The 23,589-nt window shown below is 40.2% G+C and overlaps 3 protein-coding genes across 5 annotated transcripts; 1 reads left to right on the forward strand and 2 right to left on the reverse strand.

Moving 5' to 3' along the window:
- Positions 1–95: 95 nt before the first annotated feature.
- LOC143212154 (uncharacterized) lies at positions 96–20,703 on the reverse strand. 3 transcript variants are annotated; one of them, XM_076430598.1, is made up of 8 exons: positions 20,561–20,703; positions 20,330–20,368; positions 20,087–20,148; positions 19,842–19,902; positions 19,602–19,657; positions 19,378–19,415; positions 19,122–19,190; positions 96–15,928 (listed from the first exon to the last, which is right to left on the reverse strand). In XM_076430598.1, exons 3-8 carry the CDS (start codon positions 20,094–20,096, stop codon positions 15,821–15,823), a joined length of 342 nt encoding a protein of 113 aa, XP_076286713.1. In that variant the 5' UTR covers positions 20,097–20,148; positions 20,330–20,368; positions 20,561–20,703; the 3' UTR covers positions 96–15,820. The 3 variants fall into 3 exon arrangements, with proteins under 3 accessions (XP_076286713.1, XP_076286710.1, XP_076286712.1); XM_076430595.1 differs by having other exon boundaries at positions 20,087–20,368; XM_076430597.1 differs by lacking the exon at positions 96–15,928 and having other exon boundaries at positions 15,939–19,190; positions 20,087–20,368.
- Positions 20,704–20,852: 149 nt separating this feature from the next.
- On the reverse strand, positions 20,853–21,815 carry Rpl28 (ribosomal protein L28). The gene is made up of 4 exons (XM_076430594.1): positions 21,758–21,815; positions 21,420–21,516; positions 21,100–21,342; positions 20,853–20,979 (listed from the first exon to the last, which is right to left on the reverse strand). The coding sequence occupies exons 2-4, from the start codon at positions 21,504–21,506 to the stop codon at positions 20,893–20,895; spliced, it is 417 nt and encodes a 138-aa protein (XP_076286709.1). The 5' UTR covers positions 21,507–21,516; positions 21,758–21,815; the 3' UTR covers positions 20,853–20,892.
- A 49-nt stretch (positions 21,816–21,864) lies between these two features.
- Positions 21,865–23,039, forward strand: Kud (oligosaccharyltransferase subunit 5 kud). The gene is made up of 3 exons (XM_076430600.1): positions 21,865–22,024; positions 22,617–22,856; positions 22,928–23,039. The coding sequence occupies exons 1-2, from the start codon at positions 22,022–22,024 to the stop codon at positions 22,854–22,856; spliced, it is 243 nt and encodes an 80-aa protein (XP_076286715.1). The 5' UTR covers positions 21,865–22,021; the 3' UTR covers positions 22,928–23,039.
- The last annotated feature ends 550 nt before the right edge of the window (positions 23,040–23,589 follow it).

Here is a 23,589-nt window from a genome sequence, read left to right on the forward strand (position 1 = left end):
GAACGAAACGACGAAGGAAGGGGCACGTCGCGCGGAACGAAAGGTAAACGCAGTCTCCACGGCTTCCGAGAATTGCGATGACACGTGCGAGACTGTTAACAGCCGAAGGACTGTTCAGAGGACGTGTTCCTATCCTCTTTTTCTAGGAGCATCGATCCTCGATTCGACCGCTAACGACTGACCGCCATTTGTCCCCGACAAATCCTCCGCGAGAGATTTCAGCCTAATGGATCCTACGTCTTTTGCCCGTGTGCTTCTTTCTCCCGGAGTATCAAATTTTTATCTTGCGGGCCTCTAGAGATTTGTGGGCTCGTCTGTTGTGTTTCTTTCATTTTTTTTGTTCAGGATGGGATTTATGGCAACGGTCTCGATGCTGTTCGGAGAGGACGTTGTTTTGGGTTCCCGCGATAAAGTGTGTCGTAGCAGATTGTAAATAATGCACTCATTTTTCTCATAAATAGAGCTTCTAGTCGCAGAAGACGTTTTAACTTTTAATTACTTACGGTACAGTAGAACCTCGATTGTTTGCTTTAAACCAACCCATACGCTGCACGATCTATGTAATTGTATTATCCGAACAATCGTGTTCCACTAATTAGCACGAATAATCGAAGTTCTACCGTACTTGCAATCTCAAAACAGTAGTGTCTCAAGCATAGAGAAAGGTGTCGTCTATATTTATTTTGCACTGATAATAGCTACTTTAGTGAATAAACATTTATTTATGTAGAAAATGAAGTACCGATTAACTGAAGGTTAAGCAGGAAGTATCAGCAAAAGAATCAGCTGTTATTCGTTTTAAAAAATGGTATTTGCAGCAGCCTCGCGCTCAGTGATTGGCACACGTCCATCCCCGGCAGTTGCAGCGTTAATCGCATAGACAATAAAGTGATTCCACTCGCCCCCGTAATAAAATTAATTATGCAGCTTCTACGGGAGGTACAAAGGACGCTCGAGTGTATCGAGGAGGAACTGTTTCATCACGGGAGTAGAATTTAGCGATCCTCTCTCTCTCTCTCTCTCTCTTTGTCTCGCAAATGAGAGACAGTAGATTTGCCGATTAAAAACGTCGACGGCAAAATAACGCCGTCAAAGAATGGCAGATCTCGAATCTCTCAAAGGTCACAGTAAATTACAGGCTGTAGTCTAACGAGATGATTTGGGGATCATTTCGAGTAATTCTCCTGAGGTCGACTTCCTCAGGGCCGGGACAACTATACGTGAGTCGCATACATTTGACATGGAAAAAGTTCTTTTATGCCATGATTGCACCTTATCAACGGCGACGCAACGATATTTCGGGGACTGCGCGAAGGATAACGACATACATAATAGCGCAAGAGTCGAGGAACACTGGTCCCAGAAAAGATGTTATTCACATGCTATTTCTGTCACGTGAGATGGTTTATACTGTCGCGATTATGTCCCTGTTATTCTGCTAAACCAGTCTCCTTACAAACGACATTATTTTGAACGGTGAGTAGCCATAATTTATATCTGACTTGTCAATGAAAAACCTTCTTAAAGTTTAATTTTGTAGACAATTTAGTAGAGAATGAATCTAATTCAATTTTCTAGATCTCTTCTGCCGCAGATGACACTGATCTATTCGCTCGGAAAAATATTTGAGTCGACTAAACAATATATGTCTAAGTTATTTGGAGAGTAAACTCCATTATAATTATTATTGATTATCAATTTAGAGGACTCAGATTTCGAAGAAACCTCACGTCCGTCGTTTGCAAACACTGTTTGCTGCGATCATTCGAGCACAAAATGCTAATTCAGAGACTCGCAGCCTCAATAGGTAGACTATTTACATCGGACTGTTTGTGCTTATCCCGAGGTTTCGTCATTTGGGATACAGTTGAAAACATACCACTCGCAATCGTGACTCGAAGCCTGGTGAAACATGCAGAACCGAAATTAAATGAAGAGACAAATTGTGTAGGTGGTTTTCGCGGATTTCGCCGAAAGTGTAATTCAACTGAAGTATAATACAGAAGTTCTGCCATCCGTTGATATCGCGCGTGGTGACGCAACGGTCCAAGAAAGATCTAGGTCGTTAATGGACGCGGCTGACAGTCCGTTTCCCCCTAGCAATTTCGTAACAGAAACTCTGGAAAAGTCCATAATTCTTTCTTCAAAGAAGCCCCGACCTACGTACACGCTTGTAACGCTGACGTTCGACCATCTTTCACGGCGAGTGTTAGCGCTGGACCAATGTTTGCTCCGACGATAGTTGCATCACTCGGACAATAACAAAAAAGGGAATTATACTCGGCGAGGAGAGAATATACAGTCGTTAAAACGTCATTTGAATCAGCGAACTAATTTTATCTGCCCTCGTGTGACTCGAATCGAAAATCTTTCTTTAATCTTTTCTTTAAGTGTTGCATTAACATATTTATGTTTTCAGATAATAATATGTAGAAAATTCTCTTTTCCAAGCCTTTTAAACAGAAATCCCTTTAACAACGATTTCTCTCGGAACTCTAGAAAACTTTGGCTCTGACAAATTCATCTTTCCCCGCTTACTATAATTTTTCCCATCAGACCAAACCACACTTTCCTTGCGGAAAGCTCCGCAATCCGTCCGGTAATCCTTCATGCTCCCGCAGTAGCCTAATTCCATCTAACGCGACGAGTCCACGCGACTTCTCGATTCAATTATCGAGAGCTCGGCTACAAAAGTAATACGTGAGCCAGAAATGGGTAATTCCGGTGGATACTAGCTACCTTTCCGATTTAAATTCCCATTGCCGAGCAAGAATGAGGCAGAACATTTCCCGGATAATAGAACAGCTCTAGAAAGATTGATAATATGAGCGATTTGACGAGGAATCCTATTACCGGGCGACGTCCCACAAAGGGACTCGAAATTTGCATTCCCCCGGCTGTGATATTCACCGAATCAGCTGTTCTCCGCGGGGCTCGTTAGTGGGCCCTGTAGAGGAAAGTGCCCGGGGATAGCTCGCGAAAATAATATTTGACCGACGTCGAGTTAAGGGTTCGTTAAACTCACCCTCCGAGGAATCGCGATCGCGGAAAGCTCGTGCAAACCGCCGGAAATACGTGTCTACTGACAAACCTTCATGGACGGGGTCCTAGCTATTTTTTTATGGAATAGTTCTGACACTGGACCAGCTGTCCTCAAACTTTTAATAACACCCTGAGGGGTGCGTGTATGTGTGTTAACATTTTTAAAAATCGAACTATCTGACTTTTTAGAAAAAATTGTAACCCATCCGATATTTCATAACTTTTTTAACATTGTCAAAGCCTGAATTTTTGTTCACAACTTTTTTATAGGACAGTTCTAACGTTGGACAAGCCACCAGCAAATTTTTATGAATGTCCTTCAATTGTTAACGTTTTTAAAAATTGTCCAATTCGTCGAACTATCTGACTCTTCAGAAAAAATTGTAACCCATCAGATTTTTTAACATATTATTGTTAAAGCCTTTATTTTTGTTCACACAACTTTTCTATAGGACAGTTCTAACGTTGGACCAACCACTAGCAAATTTTTATAATTATCCTTAACGTTTTTAAACTCTTTGGTTGGCAAGTTAGAAAGAATTGTACCCACCCGGTAGAAATCTAGTCACGGCGGACCCCATGATTCCCCAGGGTCAAAGATGAAAGTCTATTATTCGGCTCCCGAGCCTGCTCTTGACGCCCGTCTTAAATAGTGGCCGGGAGTAATTAATTACCCTCGCGCAGATAGCGATCCATCTTCTTATTTTTCCAGCAATTTACTTTCGGCCGTCGGTAGTGGGGGTATTATTATCTGCTCGAATAATTAATTACGTATTCTACTTCACGAGCGCCTAAATATCGTTTCCAGCAGTTCACTTTATCATTCAAGCACCGAGCGTTTATGGCCGTTTCAGCCAGTTTCGGAGTCGTCGAGCCGCCAAAGCTAGCTCGTCCGTTTACTCTTTCATACTCCTCGAAACGGACAGACGTCTTAAGTGGAAGATATACAGTTTTGGCAACGCGTGACTCGTAAATATGTAAAACTAATGGCCGCTCGTGTAAAGGTCAAGTAAAATGATCGCTGGCAAAAGGACGGCAGGTCATACCGTCTTTCCTCACGATTCCTCGAGAAAATCCTCTTCCTTAGGATTTCTCCTACTGAACAATGAAATCAAATTATACCGTTCTCGGTACTCGGTGCGTCGCTGTTTCAGCTAATTTCTAAACTACATTGACTTTTACGTTAATGCTTTCTCAACACTCAATCGAAGCGAACACTTTTTGTTCGAGCGTTCTCTTTGTTCAGAAAGGTTTCGGTCAGCTGCACTGTTTGGCAATAATCAATTAGAATGAGCCATTTATATTGATAACGTAACTTGTCGGGGACAATTTTTGTATTTCATAAAAATTCACAGTCTTGTAATTAATAATAACCTGAACTGTGTAGAGAATAGAACTCGGATTAGTTTCTGGCGCGTTTGTCCTGGCAGAAATTCAATTGGTGTCGATGAATGCCGAAGTATCCGATTACGCGGAGCGGTATCCAAAACAAGACCCGTCGGGCTTGATCGGTCCGCAATCGCGGTTCATTAACGGTCCCCGCAATTATACGTTTTCATTTGCCTTGGAACTCTCGCGAACGAGCGAGACTCGAACGGGAGAGCGTTTGATCGATCAATATTAAATTTAACGCGAGTCGTTGTCCCCGGGAACAAACGACGCGATGTATCGGCGGACGCGTAATCGTAATCGGTTAATTGACACTGCAGATCGCTACGTATTAATCTACGGTGCCTGTTAATCGGCCTGACCGTTAATCTATGACGATCGTTAATCGCCGTGACCGATCGTTCCGCGCCGGCTGCCAGCTTCCGCGAATCCTGCTCGAATCCGCAAACGCTTGTGAATAATCGAGGAGTGACGACCGGACAACTTCACTATGCGAATATTAGCTCGTTCCATCCTTCGGTTGTTTATATCCGAAGCGAAATTTCCTTCTCCCAGTTCACGAACTGAATCTGCGTCTCGTTGTCAAATCGACGCGGTGATAAACAGTTATTTTAGTGAAAAAATTAGTAATACGAAGATTAGAATATACATATGTGGCACGTTGTTCTCAAGAATCAGTTTTTCGCAAACATTCATGTCAGCGAAAGCACGCGTAATTCCCGTCGAAGAGGAACAGAGACTCGCGGGTTCGCGTGCCGCGCAAGAAGCGGGCAATTTAAATTTCAAACAACGCGTTTGGCAGATTTCATTTAAATTCTATTTTTCGTAAATTCAAATTAAAATTCCCGGAGGTGGAGGGCGAACTGGGAACGGCCGAGCGGAAGAAACAACAGCGCGCGCGTGCAACGGAAGTGAAAGAAGGCGGGTTCGAGTATTTAAATAACGCTTGTTTCGCCGGGGCCTTGTAACGTTATTTGCAGGGCGATGGTGCGCGAACTATTCTACGGAATTTATGGCCGCGCGTGCACACGGGCAAACTCGCCTACTGCCCGGCAGCGATCCCACCGGAAGTGCTCCTGTGCAAACTTTTTCATTCCTCTGAATGACCGTATCGCGTCAAACAACCGTCCTATATTAACTCCATTCGGTCCATCCAGTTTGATTCGTGATGGACATTGCGAATTAATAGAGATGCTGGTTTTAAACGTGTATTAATAATTCACGGATCGGTACAGGAAGTAGGGTAAGGTTCCAGTCGTCGACATATTATACCGACAGATCATCACATATTACTACAGAATCTTAACAACAGAGATAAACACTCTGTACGTTGGACAGATACGTCTATGAGATTGGTCTGGAGGTCTGAGGAACACATTTTTTAAATGTATTTCACAAAGAATGATAAAAAAAATGAATTTTAGAACATTTTTGTTTGCACTGTTTGGTAGACCCAATAATACCTGTAGTAAATGATAATATGTAATACATTGCTCAAGTCGTACCCCTTAAGAAAAAAACATAACCTAACATCGAATAAAATTAATACGATTTCGTTTCGACCAAACGATTATGTAAATTCTACTGAATTTATATTTAATGAGGAACATAATTTTATCGATAATTTACTTGCAAGATTAGCTACCAAGCATATGCAGAAAATGATAAGAAAATTGAAATAAACATACTTGATGACAGGATTTATAATGAGGCTGGTTTATGGCAGATAATAATACGTAAAGCAATTTGGTTGACTCAGATGTATATTTGGTTGCCATTGTGTGTGCTGTTGTCGCCTTAGTTCGTTCAAAATTCAAGTGGTACGACTTGAGCAACCTTACCCTACACTGATAATAATGTCTTGATTTAGATACAACAATTGCTTGCGAATATAATCTTGCAAGAAATATTTGAAATTTAGATCACGTGCCTCCGTGTCTTCGTACCTGTCGCGTGCATTCTGTTGCAGAATTTAATTTTCCAGGAAGATGGCTCCCAGAGAGAATTTATGCATGATATTTCCGAGATTTTTGTACGTTTCTAATATTGAACAGTTAGTAACAACTTCGTTCTAGCTGGCGAATTAATGAAATGCAGAAACTCGACTAATTTTCGCACGTCCCGTCCACTAGCAAACATTCGGCGGTGAGGAACGGCCGAACAAGGGGTGGTAACGCGGCCATAAAACACGGCGCAAAGTACCCGGTAATTTCTCTTTTAGAAGAAGATTCCCCGGTCCCAAAGTATAAAAAATTGCGGCCACAGGGGAAAGGAGGGGCCGGTGGTGGTGGAAGTTCGGGGATGGAATTCCCACTCGAGTCTCAAGCGGAAATCTACGGGGCAGGAATTCTTGATTTCGAGCACCAATTCCGCCCGCGATTTTACGGAGACGGAATCTATAAGATCCTCATTCCGGCGGCCCTTATACCGAAACGAAGGATGTATACCGTCCTTAACAGAGGAGAACGGGCAGAAAGAATATTACCGGTTACAACTCCGAAAGGATACCCGTTCCTTCCCCCCGGGACTTTAAGTAGAATTCTTATCTACGAGTCGCCACCCGACTGATTTAAGACAATAGTTCCCGGAGACAAAGAGGTTCGAATTTGTCGGACCCGGGATTCCCGGGGAACTTCGAACTTCCGTCACACGATCGCCGCCATATTTACTCAGGATCTTACGCGCGTCGCTCGAAACTTACCCCGTCTGGATCATTGCGATCGATTTCGAAATCTTCTCTTGCTGTCGGAACAACTCGAAGAGAACGCTCGAAACTTCGCGATTGTGCAGATGTACAGGGTGTATACAAAGTAATGGCCGTACGTCCTGATCGGTGGACGTTTGTAAGAGAAACTTGTTGTTAAAGTCTTTTTTTACCACGCTTATATCTGTGGTCTTTATCAGAAAAAAGTCATGAAAATAAATTCGGAAAGAAATTCGAAACAACCACTTTCCGATGAGCTAGAAACTTGAAACTTTAAACATAGCTCAGAACTGGATGACAATGCAATATTAAAAAACAAATTTTTAAAAAAACTGCGTCTATGAGAAAAAAATTTTATATTAAACGTCACACCTCGTCGCGCGACGCTCGGTAGTACCTCATTTTTTTATTTTACATCAACACCTTCCATTCATTGCAAAGTATGAAAGAGAACCTTACATCCATTGTTATACGTAAGAGTAAGAATACTAATCCTACATTATAAAACACTAACGTATTTTCCAGAGTCTTGACGTAATGGTTGTTGATGTAAAAAACTACTTTAGTAGTATTTCAACATTGAATTTTTCCACCAAAAGACGTGTCCTCAGGAATGGGAGTTCGTGGCATTCGACCTGTAGAACTGTGAGACTAACTGGTCTTAACAGATCGCGGTGCAACGAGCAGTAAAATGACTTGACAGGCTGTGCCGAAGAGCCAAGATTAAAAGTAAAGTTCCAAGTAAAATGTAGACAAACAGACGAGAGAGTTGATTCCAAAAACACTGAAATCTTTCTTAAGGGTCGGAGCCATCACACCCACCGCCTAGTACATACATATATGTATTGTTACATTTAAATCGACAATGTCGCAGCTTGGCGCTCCCATTTCACGTGGGGCACAGGCGTCCACGTTTAAAAACGTACTCGACTGTGTTCGGACGTGAAACGTGGTCGGCGTCTGGACCGGAAGTGTGTCAGAAATTTAAACGAGTTTAGGAGGTTGCAGCGAAATTTCGGCCAGCGGGATTATTATTTAACGACATCGTGTACTTACCACGAGCCACGCTCAGACATCCTAATAACATTATTCGCGACCCCGTGTATGCAAACTGTCGGATTTGTTCCACGATTTACTCACGAATGTTACAAAACTTTGAGAACGAAGTCCATAAAGACTTTGGTATGAAAATTCAGCTTGTCTGATGTTTAATAAAAAAGGATCGACAGCAGTTTCAGTGATCAACTGGGTTTGCGAGGACGAGATCGCCAACAAAACCGAAACGACACCGTACATCGACCTCCTCCTCATCGATTAAACGGGCCGTAACAACCGGGCAGCACCGGAACCGTTTCATTGTCCGCGATCAGATCCGGTGGATACGGCATAAGGGAATTGCTCTCTGGTTACATATGCGCGACGCATCCGCGAAACCCTCGGTCGGGCCGGGCCGGGTCGGGGCGTTGTCATTATCGCCGCGATTATGCATATTCAGATAAGCAATCAACACCATTGAGGCACCCCCGCCAGGCTCATAGACTGGAACAGAGAGATTTAGCCGCGCGTTAATGCGCGCGGACGTAGTCGGGAGCCGATCGCGCAGAAAACTTGACCCTCTAATGGTGAATTAATGCGCGCCATTTGCAAATCCATCGCGGACATTCCATGCCCGGCCTGCCACGACGGTTTTATGCATTTATGGGGCACGCGATCACCGGAAACCAATATGCGACACACGATCAACCCTATTTGTCGAACCTGAAGCCGCGGTTCATTCTGCTTTACGTGTCTAAACTGTGATAGAAAATCATCCGCGTGATTTCTTCATTTTTTCGGACCCCCCAAGTGCTCTCCAAAATCTTGGAACTGTCAAGGTTAATGCTGAAATCGACTCTTATATTTTACCACGTTTTTATCAGCTCGCTTTCTTATCTGTCTGTTCGGTACAAATTTTGCAATTGATTTTAAACTAACTTCCCGATGAGCTAGACTTGAAATTTTAAACATAGCTCAGAACTGGATGACAATGCAATATTTAAAAAAAAATTTTTTAAAAGCCTATGCGTTTAGGAGAGACAAACTATTAAATTTAACCGTTACAACTCCCCGCGCGACAGCGCTCCCTACTCTACGCGTTCCCACTCTGACTCATCCCCACTCACGAGCGTTTTAAATCTTACAAGTATTTTCATAGCTATTACAAATGCACAATCACAAACTTTCAGGACTATCTGTATGAGGTTAGGAATCTGTATGGGGCTAGGAAAAATTATTTTGTACTTTCTAGTTCGTTTTAAAAACGTGGTATTTTTTAAAAATTTAATTTTTATTTTGGACATTGAAAAGAAATGTAATCAATTCATTCGAAACAATTCTGATAAGTATTTTATAAAATTTTGTCTAGGTTCCTTTTCACTTTTGTTTCCATTATTTCTTATACGTTCCTCGTTTTCACAGCAGTAACGGTGTTGAGTTGGAGATTCAGATACCTCGCGAGGCCGACAATGGACAGCAGCTAGAACTGCATCGTGCATCAGCTGCGCACTGTACATACATGAACGTGACATTCACGAGCAGACTTTAGCCTCGCGCTAGTATTACTAATACGCAGTTTCGGAATTAATGAATTTTTTCATTGGAGACCAGGTAGAATATTCGTCGGTAACCATCGAACGACCAGAATAATCTGACGAAGCTTAGACACAGCGGACAGATCCCCGCACACATAAATGCGGATCGATTGTTTATAATTAATGGCGCGGCCCGACCAATCCCTGTAATCGTGCCATTACGCCGACTATTAATGCACTGTGCCGATCCTGCATTGTCCGGTCTCGCTAACAATGTAGATATTTGCAATAATACACTCGTTGCCTATCTATTTCATAGCAGCGTGCGCGTGACAGCGGCCGTCGAGGCGTCCCCCGTAAAGTATTATGTTTGTTAATAAATAACGAGTTAGAAACAGAGCCGAGCGCCCGATAATCGCGGATGCCCGCGCGCTTTATTCAATCGTGTCCCTTTGATTATCGGGGCTCGTGACAATTTAGGGGCAGCACCACCGGTCCACTCGTTCGATACGATAATACATTGTCCGACCAACGAACCAGAGCTTTTTTGTTCGGTTTACCGATCTACGATCCTTTATTTAACTATCGGCCCATGACAAATTCGAATAAATTATTTCACCGAGAAGTGGCCCGGCCGCCGGGGATTTGTCAAACTGGAGCTGCCATTTTGTATTTGCACGATCAAGTGTGCTGGCAAGTACCATATTGTTCTCAAAATGTTATTTTTGGCTGCTCTTTACTTTACCGGACTCAAAATTTTTGCCTTTCTCCTATAAATTATTATGTATTTGGTATAGGATCAATGGTTCAGGAGCTATGCTTGCTTAAAGTTGAGCAATCTTGAGTCCGGTAAAGTAAAGTTTACCCTTATTTTTCCTGGAACAATCATAATAACGACAAGATAAAAATCGCCGAATATTGAAGAGGCTGCCATGAAAATCTGACAAACGGATTTTGCCATTTTTCACCATAAAACTAGACAACTTCAATTTCTTTCTAAACAGAGAATGAGAATCGTGCTCGGTGGAAGGTAAAAACCTCAGCTTGTTCCTCTGATTACGCAGGTGAATGACGCGTATAATTAAAGAAATCTTAATGAAACGACCTGTTTACAGCCGGTAGAAAAACTGGTTCAACGACCAAGAATTTGTAAGATCGAGTCTTTGATGGCTCGGGTTCGTTTTTCTTTCTGCGAAGTGAATGTAATTGGGCCAAGGACTACGAAGATCCTCGAATCTGCGACGCAGATCCGTATCAATTTTTCTCAAGAGAAATAAACCGAGTTATCCGAGCGGTTCGAAGAGCTAGGGGATGTTTTTAATTAACAGGGTTTCGGGGGAGGACGCAGTTTAGCAAAGAATTCTAAGTAACTTAAAGATAAGGGGCTCTAGCTTCTCTAACTAATATTATTCCAGATCTTCTCGCTCTCTGCGGCAACCCGGTTTCGCAACTCGAGAAGAAACTTTTCACAAATATTAAGCAACGGGCCGCGTTCAACAGCCGGAAGTCTTCATTACGGTATTCGCGAATTTTTGGCTGAGCTCGGCTTCCTCGTAATAACATTCATCATTCACAAACAAGAATAATGATCGAATAATATTCATGTTTCATTCAGTTCCGTCGAATTCCTGAACGGGCTTCGCTGAATCATCCTCGTGAAATACAATTTTTAATGCTGTTGACGGTCCACAAACTACAGTTACAACCACTCCTTCACGATTTATTAACACAAAGAATATCAAACAGGATTATTGATCTCTCGTTCCCTTCGTTAATTAATTTCGTCGACTACATACCATTCTTCTCTGTTTTCATTCTTTTGTCCCTTTGACCGTAGTCCCTACACACTTATTACGTTAATTACTGTTAACTCTGTTCATCGTGTATCGTATGCGTCGTTCCGTTCCCGGTAATTATTACAAAAATAATTCAGTAACATATTAATCCGGGTATGTCACAATCTTTTACGGCCATTTTACAAAGTAACATTATTTTTCTCGCCTCGCAGTCCGAATGGAACGTGTTAATTAAATTTTTCGCGCTGCTGTCAGCTGTAACGCGAGTGAAATAAATAAAATAAAAAAAAATCAGAAAACTTTCCCAGAGGGTTAATGAATCAGGATTAGTATTAATACACGCGTGGATGCTTTAATGGTACACAGTCCACTTGCTATTACAACTGAATGTTGCTGTACCTACTTCCACGTGTTGTTTTACCGACATTAAAATACTACTATATTTTTCTTCATTAAACAAAGATTATTTAGTTTTTAGCAAACTCAATTTCCGCTGCGAACTCGCCAAAAAAGTCTTATTAAATCACCCTCAAAAATGCCTTGCTAAAAACTTGCCTGCACCGCCGTTAAAAAAATCTCAGAGTGCTCTCAAAGCAGTCTGCGTAATCCCGCAGTCGGAAAGGCAAGGTTTCCAGGCAGAGAACACGCTCGGATCAGGTGTTAATGCCAAAAAACAGATTCGGAAAGCGAAAATTAGCCGGCAGGTTATACCAAGAACTGATGTAGTAGTATAAACGACCGAAAAACCAAGACTGAGCACGTTGGCAGGAGAAGAGCACGGAATTTACGTATTCAGCAGGATTGAACCGGGGACCATTGATCTTTTTTTACAGGACATTCGAAGCTGGCTGGCCAGGTAATACCGCAGTCTCATCGCGTGGGTTCGTAATCGGCGATTTTTGTCCGGTCCGGCGGTTGAAAACGGGGGTTGAAAACCGGGGGTGGAAGCATAATGTCCGCGGGAGGAAGACGAGTGGCCGTGCCGAGGGAACGGAGCGTGGAATATATAATGTTTTAATTTCGCGGAAAATCTGATGATGTAATTTCAGGAGTAGGGCGACGCCCAGCAATTGTTTCAGCCGGCTTTCACTCCTGCATTATTCATGAATCTCTTCTCCTTTTTTCTTCTCTTCCCCTCGGTCCTAGAGAGGACCGCCTAATCCCTCTTCCTCTCTCCTTTTTATTTTGTGTCTGTCTCTCTTCCTCCATCTCTCGGTTCCACGTCTATTTTCTTCCTTTTTCCCCATTCTTCCGCAGACTCTCTTTCACCGTCACTCGGTCTTCATCTCTTTCCGCCTTTCTTACATCCCCGTTTCCCTTTAACCGTTCTCTTCTTCCAGTTCGTTCTTGCACTTGCACTTTCTTCCTCTTTCTACGGAGCTTCGTGGAAAGCCCCTCTCCGAACAGTTTCTTTTATCCTCGTTGGGTACAGGTGTGGTTACCCCTTTGTTCTACTGGGTGAGACGAAATTGCTGGTTAAGGTTTGATGGACGTTGTTTTGTTCGCGACACTGCTTCGATACTAGACACATTTTCTCTTAGATGCTGTCTCTAAGGCTGTCGGATGGAAACACTGCTCTTTTGGAATTTTTAGAAGCGTATTAATATATGTTAAGATTGATATATGACTTTGATATACCACTTGAGAAACTCGTATTGAGAATGGGATGGGTCAGAACAAGGCGAAAGAACATAGCAGGGTCAACGCCATATTCACTGTCTCGCTGCCATTCGAGACGTTCATGTGTAAGCCAACGGAAGCCTTGGGAATACTCGAAAAGATAAACGAGTAAGGAATAGAGATACGAAAATGTGAAAGCCGTGAGAACGAGAAACTGAGAGGAAACTGCAAGGCCAGGTTACCGATCCAAGCTGTCCCCGAGTCCACCAATTGCTCCATTACCCTTCCGTATTATCACATCAGATTTTACTATCAATGTGCTTATGTTTCAGAGAAAATATTGTCCGCTTTGTTCTCTTATTTTAGGACCACTGATCCAGAAAGAATTTATCTATTTTCTACAGGATGTGTCCATAGGTTCTCCGTTCGTTCGCGTACCCTACGACTGTTTCACGGGTCCTGTAATTTTTTCCTCGACCCCTACAGCTTCTTCATAAATCCTACAATGATCGTACAGCCCCAGCAACTTCCTCGCACTTCGCCTCTCACATCTCGACTTAGATTCGTGACTAGGAACTCGGTGAAAAATCTTCCCCGCGACAAAGTTGATTCGCGGCGGACCACCCTGTGTATAGGGGGTTGAAAGTGCTCGTGGCAGCGGTGTCTGGCCCGCCGTGAAACCTTCTGTCATTGCAGCCTTATTCTCCTTCTTTTGCGGCCGAGAGAGCAGCTTCAAGGCACGGGAGAAAAGACGGTTAAGAAAATCGATCGAGGCTCGGTCGCGCGCGCTCTCTCTCTCTCTCCTCTCGCGCTCTCTTCGTGAAAAAAAAGCGAGTTCCTTCCTCGAATTATGAAAAGTGGTGTCTCGTTAAACTCTCCTCGTGTGTCTCGGTCGAACTCGAAGAAAAAAAAACCTGGAAAGAAGGGGAAGTTGGAAGAAACGATACACCGTATCGAACCGTAGCTACGTGATCGCACGCTCGAATCTTCCTATCGGCGGGATAATAGAAAATCGTAGGTACAATCGGGCATTCGGAACGATCAAATAAAATACCCCACTCCCGGATAAGTTAACCGAACGCCTACAGACGCTGAGAATCAACTCGAAACAGGCTACATTAGCGAACAATCGAACAGAGGGATCTGTTAAGTCGCTGGGAAAATAAGTAGCCAATTTCCGTGTGCGCACCCATCGACGAAAGTTTCTTTCAACTTCCAAGAACATTATTTTTACAATAGTTTCCTTTCGACTCGGCAATCTCCTCTCCACTCAGAGAACGCACGGTGGCTTGGCAAACCGTTCGCAACTTCCAGAAATAATTCTCCGCGCTGTTAAAAGGATTCGATCGGCCTTGGAATTCACAGTTCAACGAAAATAAGACGTTATGCTCAAAATCGCCATTGTGCCACGGTGAAAGAAATTCAATGAGACTCTCCGGAACGTTACGAAACCCGGAATAATACAAAGAAAATTGATTTCAACCCCACCTTTTAAAAATTAATTCCTCGAACTGTGTAGATCTTTGGGAAACATTAAGGATAAGAAATAAAATATATTTGAGTTGTAAAATAGGTTCTCGGTATCCTCCAAAATTTATTTTGGGAGTTTGTCGACTATGAGACCGTGAGCTGCATCAACAAATTCGAAACATCCTTCGCTCTTTAAAACCTCGTCCCCGGATTATTCATTCGAGAAGAGAAGCATGTCGAACGAACGCCGAACAAGAAATCGACTCGATTAACCACGAGCAAAGATAGGCGGGACCGGATTTTTTAATAAAACATGCCGTGTTCAACCAGGAAAACTGTTTCTGCCGGGGATCCCCGGGTCCGGCCTCGGCCAACAGCTCCACACCCGGTTCGTGACCAACGTCAATAAAATGCTAATGCGGTGATCTAATATTAAGCCGATATTGAATAAGTACTAAAAATGCAGTCGCCACGCCCCGATCGAATTAAAATTCTTCGTGGAGGGTTACTGATCTTTTGTAAAAATTATTGGGCGACCGAGAGAACCCCGAACTTTTTCGTTCAATTTGACACCTTTTGGCGAACCAAACGCAATCGTACTTTATTTGAATATTATTCCTAATTTATCTTGAAATAGAAATATGTGTAAGTATTTCGCGGAAGAATGATGTGTTCCGAATACAAAAAAAATTGGTGGTCCCCAAAACCTGATACTAATGATATTTTTACCTTTTATGAAAACTGTTTTTTAAAATCGTAAGATTATACAAATATGATTGACAATTTTGTTTGCCTCGCCAACGAGAATACATTCTCGTTGAATTGAGCAAATTTATTCAGAGCGAAATATTTATTTTTACGTATTTTAATCTCATTGGTAAAAATACCGCAACAAAACGTGCACCTACATCGCTGGAAAAATGACCAGTGTCAGATTTTTAATTGGGAATTAATTAAAACTATGAGGGTGCTTTCTATGTAAAATAATTGACTAAATCTCTTTGTTCCAGTTTACCTTTTTGTAATAAAACCCTCTCTCTCTCTCGGGTAAGGTCTAAATAAATTCTTGTCGCTTTTATAAGGCAACAGGGACCGGTCACTTTCAGTGCCCGGCCAGGTCTAGTGTTAAAGAACAAAGGTGTCACTTACCATAGTAAAATGTCGCGTATCAAGTGGCCGGTTTTAGTGGTCGGTGTATTTCTTTGTGTCTTCATGAACGAAAATTGCCATCAAGGTTCATTGTTCGCCGGATAACTTACAGCGAACGCTCCATTGTTCGCGGGACACTGCATGTTTCGACGATAAAATTGATGGATGCAGGTCACGGTAACTGAAATCTGAAACCGGATGACGTTCAAAAATGGTGTACCAGCCGTAAATAAAAATATTAATAGATAAACCCATCGTCGACGGTCGATTCAACTGTATTATAATGCTAATTTATTTACCACAAAAATAAGAAATTAAATTTAAAACGGTGGAGACATTAAATTGAATATCAATACTCTTAAAAGACGTTTTAAAGACCTCTTATTTGAAACGTCTTTAATCCGAGACGTTTTAAAGACGTCTTCTTTTTAGCGTGCTCAAATTATTAATGGAAGAACCACACTTTCATTGATGTCAGTATCCAGTCAGAAATTAATTAAAAGAGAAAATAGAGCACATTGCTTTACCAAAATGTCAACGACCCGATTAAAAGAAAATTGAATAAGATGGACAATGAAGATTCGAAAGACAATTGATTGGTCACAAAGGACGATCAACAATATCGCGCAACATTGTTACATCGAAGAGCAGAGCAAGTAAGTGGATAGTAAAAGGGGACACAGTTAGCCCGGCAATGATATTTCACGGGCGGAGGATTCCCGGGTAGAAATTATGACAATTAACGTAATTACAATGGTCGGGCCAGCTAATTTGAATTCGCGAATATAAATGCGTCCCGGTAAGCACGTAATCGATATAACCGGAATTGCCGTGTTCCCATCGAATAAAATAAAATCTAGATAGCACCGGATGAAAATTTATGATCCGGTGTGAAATCGGCTTGGTGACGTTGTTCGTGTGCGTCACACCGTTCAAAACGAGAATATGTATTCGCTTCGTACGCACGGTTGCACGAATAGAGAGGCAGTGTGAGAGAGAGAGAGAGAGAGAGAGAGAGAGAGAGAATAAAAAAAAGTGTTTGATTAATGATTGAAGACAAATTTAATTAGGAATACAACGGTCGAACGAGCTGACCCGAGCCGCGTTCAAATCAAGGAAATTGTCCTTGCGAGTTTCCTTCGTCCCTTTTCCAGCTCGATTTCGAAATTACTCTCTCCGCTCGTGTATCTTCGTTGCATATTCTCCCTACCATAATACACAATGTGTGCTCCTGCAAAATTAATAATCGTACGGTTCTACTTTGCACAGTCTCTTTTTTCCCTCACAGCAAAGTGAAATTGCTGTTCGTGTTTCGAATAATGCAAAACGCACAGTAAAAGGTACATTTTTTTAATGAGGCTGAATTATTTGAGAACAGGAACAGTAAACAGTCGTAATGCGTTGATATTACTGCTGTAGTAATACAGTCGTTAAACGTTGTTAATAGACTGCGCATTTTATAGCATAAATAGCCGTTATTTGGAAGTATAGTGCCCATAATTATGAAAGTGGTTTAAGTGATACATGTACATACATATATTTCTTGTTTAGAGATATTTAAAGGGGGGAAAAGGATATTCACCCTGAATCCCATATAATGTTGAAATAACAAGCACCATCCAACGGTTCATTTTTCACGATATCGTAAAAATTACATTGAATTAATTTAGTTTAAAATAGTGTGATGTGTAGACTGCGGATCTTTATGCAAAATAAAAATTGTCTGCATCGTTTGCAAGAATTAGAAACTAAAAATTGAATGATTTTAATAGAGGAGAAATCATATATTGAAGTCTTCAATAAAAAAATTTTTATAGATTCGTAGTCTAGTGATGTCAAATATTTTTTTTAAATTTTGGCTTAGACCGCTTTTACAATTATGGGCACATATGTATAATAGTTCTAGTTGCTATTCGACTTCAATGTCCAGCATTTGATGCAAGACATTTTTGTTACACGAAATTGTGCAATGCACTGATAAGGAATGCCGTAAGCGATGTCACGTGTGACACCGGCCAAGTATTAAATAATCTGTTTCGACTCTGCATCGCGCATAAATAAATCAACACATCAGGACACCGTAAAGCTCGGTCATCTTGAACACGATATCGTGTTTGCCGGGTAGCTCGAGTGAAGCCATGACAGCCTCAGTGTGCATGAAGAATGTATACAGAGGCAGTGAATTATCTCAGGAGTACTATTATCTCAGGAGGATCGAGAATTATCCTGATCAGTCGGGGAGGATCGGGCTCGAGACCGAGAACTTCTCCTCATTACTTGTGTAAATACGCATTAGCGCTCGTTTCCGGCTCCCGTCGTGTCTTCACACTTCGCCTACGAAGGGACTTTATGCACCTCACCCCTCGGCGATGTCGATGGGCCAGTAATTTTACTCGAATAACAGACGGAATGGTACCATGCATAATAGGTTCCCTGCACCATTTATTGATTTACGCAGCTGAACGTCTATTTTCCTTGTCCGAAATTAAATGCCCTATTTGATAACTAAATTCGGATAATTGTTACATCAACCCCTCTCTAGCCAAAGTTCAACAATGTGTTTAATTTATCTAATGTCGGCTCCTACTGAATTTACAAGTCAATTCTGCTTCGCGATATCAGAAGCATTGCGGGATGATGAACAATTGCCTAAATATTTAAATAGTTACATCTACTCGTATTAAATAATTATTGGTTTTGAGATCCGTAGGATCGTAGAGAACTTAATGGTCTACTTGGCCCACTTGCGTCATTGAAATGTATTTTTTAAATTTTCGATATAGTTCCACATAAAGGAACAACTCTTAGTATTTTCTCTGCAATTTCTTTAAAATTTCTTTTTCACGTCATGTAGTAAAAATTGTGATGCGAGTCGAAGATTGTTAGGGAAGTACGATTCGGACAGTGAGTACCAAAATCTTACCAATTTTTTGACGACGCAACCTCGTCTCGATTACATCAGGGTATAGTGTTCCTTGCGTAAACATAAGGCCCGAAACTGAGGCCTCTATTTGCGCAGGACGGCTCGTAACAACACTTTCGATTCTTGACCTCCCACGACAAATACTCGAGGGACGTGAATAATGATAGAACGTATGACACCGGAGGATCTGTAAACATGCCTCCTTTCATTTTCTGATGTCGCAAAAGCACGCGTTAGAGGTTGTACGCCAGACGAAATACTTTCGCAATTTGACAAAAAATTAATGAGCCACCAGTGTAAGAAAATGGTACACACTCTACACGCCAAGGACGTTTTTACTAGGATGTTTACCAATAATTACGGTACGTAAACCACTCAACATACATCCTGTAAAAATGATGCTCGTATTTTCATAGAAACATTGTTTTATTTGATATCGTTACAGGGAAGAGGGATACCTTATGTAACTTAAACGGACGTTGCAGACACACGCGTAGTGTTTGAAGACCTTTGGAGTGACTGATCACCTGCGCAAAAAATAAAATACATTTTTTAATTTCATTCCTGTTTAGTACGCTAGTCGTAAAATTGATGTATCATTCTCAGAAGTAGCAAATTAAAAATCATAGCATTCATAGATCTTGGTGAATGAATCATCACGTAAACGAAATAGTAATGAGAATTCTTTGTATCATATATAAAAAGATTCATTACCTTCTCCTGGAACTGCAAACTGATGTATTCACGGCTATCTATAACAAAAAAGGACGGACTTCGTTAACCGAGCGTCTTGAATTGATTATCCAGTGATTTTTAAACTAATGAATCAGCTAGCAAATACTGTGACTAATCACGGCGTTCATAGATCTTGGTGGATAAAAGTTTCATCATAGAAAAGTTACGTGAAAGAATTCAAATAATGATATATGTGTACTCACGTTTTAACGTGATTCCCCTTGGAGTAGGCGCGTCGCACTTATGCTCATGAGAATACCTGAAATAATTTTTTCTCGTTAATAATTATACTTTGATGACTTGAAAACAATTTTACACGCGAACTACTTCAGATAGCAAATACGAGGACTAATCACGGCGTTCATAGATCTTGGTGGATAAATGTTTCATCATGCAAAAGTTAAATCGCCTAAAAGATTTACAGTAATGATATTTATACTCACGTTTCAACATACTGATTCGCCTTCAAGTATCCTGCGCGCCGCACTGTGCTCACGAGAATACCTGAAATAATGTTTCCTCGTTAACAATTACACTTCGATGACCTAAAAGCGATTCAATATGTGAACTACTTCAGATAGCAAATACAAGGACTAATCACGGCGTTCATAGATCTTGGTGGATAAAAGTTTCATCATGAAAAAGTTAAATCGCCTAAAAGATTTACAGTAATGATATTTATACTCACGTTTCAACATTATTGATCCACCTTCAAGTATTCTGCACGCCACACTATGCTCATGAGAATATCTGAAATAATGTTTTCTCATTAATAATGATACTTCGATGACTTAACAACAATTTTGCATGCGAACTACTTCAGATAGCAAATACAAGGACTAATCACGGCGTTCATAGATCTTGGTGGATAAAAGTTTCATCATGAATTAAAAATGTTAGGACAGAAATGATGCATGAAGACTATGCTCACTATTTATGTTGATTACGAGTATCCACACAGCTCTGCAACCTGGAAAAAGTGATCGCTGTTTAAAATATCATGTTGCTTTATTCCAAATCGAAACTGTATTTCATGAACTCTACATCAGATAGCAAATACAAAGACTAATCATGGCATTCATAGATCTTGGTGGTTGCAAGTTTCATCATATCATTTTTCCACTAACAACACTAAGCTGAGACAAATTATAAATTAATTTACCTATATTTAAGAAGACTTCGGAATGGTACACTGCTCTACATCTGTAATCATAATAGACAATACCAAAATTATTAACTGCACTATCGAAGCAAAACCAAATACAGAGAACAACTCACCTTTTTTTATACATGTACTTATTTATAATATTTGTACAATGGAAAGAGTAAAAATGAGTAAACAATTAATATGGCTGCAAAGAAGAATTGCCAGATACATAATTTCACTGTGTACAAGTCTATTTTCAATTGTATGATATTTGAATAAGTCTCCTTTGCAGCATATGCCATGTGGGTAAGCTTACATTAAAACATATGTTTATTAATGTGTACAAATTAATCGGCCTTCTTGGTCGTTCTGGTCTTCTTCGCAGGCAAAGGCTTTTGGGATCTCAACACAGCACTGGCACGGCGGAGTGCAACCTGGAAAAAATGTAACAATAAATATGACTGTAGAGTCTAGAAGATCTGAGTTCGATTCTTCTTGCAGATAGATTAACGAAATTTTGAATAAAATATATATCTTGTTATAAATTAGTTTACCTTGGTCAAGTCTACACGGTACTTGTTCTTCATGAGCAACCTCTTCAGCTTGTACAAGGAACGGCGAGCTCCAGCCTTCATTACACACTTGACAGTGGATTTTGCTGGCTTATTGGCTGATCGTACCTTCTTGTACACAACTGTGAATCCTTTTTTGTCGGGAGTGTCGACAACGCCAACACTCTTCTTATGAATTAAACCAGAGTAGCGATAGCTGCTGAGGTTGTTCAAATTGTTGGGCTCCTAGAATTAAACGTAGAAGCAAACGTTAAACCTTCCTTCGTTTTTCAAAAATGTTGGATAATTAAATTGATACGAACCGTGGAGAATGGTTTATTGATGTTGCGCTTCTTAAGAAGGAAGGCATTGTTATTGCGGATGATCATCCAATTCAAATGCGACGACATCTTGAATGTTCTGAAATAATACAAATATTTCTCATTTTCTCGAAACAATGAAATAAATACGCGTTCACCGTCTACGACATTTGGCGGCTAGGTTACCCGGGCACTTATTACTCAAAATATCACGCACTATGCCAAAACTATTAAAACAATTTGTTCATTCCAACGAATCAATACATTGGCGAATATTATTCGATATTATAATAATGTTACAAGTAACGTATTAATAAATTAAGTATAGAAAACAGACTCACCACGTGCACCACCAACGGAAAGAAGCAAGAAAGGAAAATCCAAGATGGTGGACGATAATGGACAAAGTCAGACAAAGTAGAACTCCTCAGTTGTAAATCAGAATGTCCCTAGACAACGCCGACCGGTGATTTTCATGATATAAACTGAAGTTCGCCGCGAATTACTAACAAATATTATCGCTGATAGCGTAAGTCGCGTAAGTCAACGTGAGTTCCTTTTACGTGTCTCTTAACCAAGCCACGTCAAAATATTTCATTAATAAGATGGTAAGTACCGTATTTGTTTCAATGTGATGATTTAATTGAATAATATAAATGCTCCTTCACCGTTCCAATTATATTCCTTAATTACATCGAGTGATTCGAAATCGTATATCACGGTTTTTGGATACAATCCTTCACTTCGGCCCCGGTGTTTTTTGACTGAAGTTTCCGCATGTTTAACAATCGGAGTGAAATTATATTGTTGCGTTGTACGTGTAAAATGTAGAAGAATAATATCGCTCCTATAAAGTTGTTTAACGTATTAACTCTAATACATTATATGAAAAAATATGTAAGTCGATTTTAACATTTTTTCTTTGCAATTTACTTGTAAAATGTAGAAGAATAATATTGCTCCTATAAAATATGTAATTCGAACATTTTTTTCTTCATAATTTACTGATTAAATTTTATAAAAAAACAGAAAGTGAAATAAAAATATATATTGCATATGTTAAAAGTTGTTTCAAGATGATCAATGTTAAAAAAAGATGTTACCAAGACAATGTTTTAATACTTGACAAAAAAGTTAGGACCGATTGAATTAGAATTAAATGAATTCACTAAAATTGATTCTGTTTTTTGTCTGATCCAGGAGGAAGTCGATTCTCTGACAAGATATGTCTCTCCCATAAATCCTGCAATATTCCCAGTTCTAGCAGTGGTTTTATTAGGAATTGGAATATTTTTCACGGCATGGTTCTTCGTGTACGAAGTCACAAGTACAAAATTCACTAGGGATATGATTAAAGAATTGTTGATTTCGCTAGTGGCAGCATTATTTTCCGGATTTGGTGTGTTATTCTTACTTCTTTGGGTCGGCATTTACGTATAGGTAATATTTTTATCATAAATCGCCAAGAAATTTATTGAAATCATGTGCTGACACATTTGTTTTCGTTTCAGGTTAATCTTGTTGGTGTAAAAAGATAATTTGTAAGGCAACGTGTAATAGCATTTAAATGATTCCATCGCAATCCAACGTCATAAGAATAAAAACAATGTATTTTTACTAAAATGTGCAATGCAGTGATTAATCTATACATTTATCACACAGTATACAAGCATTTATATTTCTTAAATATCTAAAATTGCTACTCAAGGTACATAATTCCAGTATAATGTAAAAAAAAAAGAATTAATTAAAAACGTACGGATTTTTTACAGATTTTCTTTTTATAATATGTTATGTTCAGAAATATAATTTCATTAAGCAAGTGAATTCACACATTTTGCAATACTTACCTTTATTTATTACACATATCTATCTATCTATATTTATATATATATATATGTATATGTATGTATGTATAAGTATATAATATTTTTTGTTTCATTTTGTACAGAAGAAGTTTTACATCTGCACAGAGTGTAGTTTGTTGCCAACCGAAACGTGTGAACATGAAACAAAAAATATGCTGATGCACAGTATACAATTCATACAAAAAGACTTTCTGGACTATCAACGATATTCATTTGCCTGTTTAAAATATTTCTATCCCCCATATTCTCCGTTGTGGGATTTATAGATTCCGTTTCTGTGTGCATCATTTGTAATAAAATAAAAT

The sequence above is a fragment of the Lasioglossum baleicum genome, chromosome 9, assembly GCF_051020765.1.
Source record: "Lasioglossum baleicum chromosome 9, iyLasBale1, whole genome shotgun sequence".
Taxonomy (NCBI): domain Eukaryota; kingdom Metazoa; phylum Arthropoda; class Insecta; order Hymenoptera; family Halictidae; genus Lasioglossum; species Lasioglossum baleicum.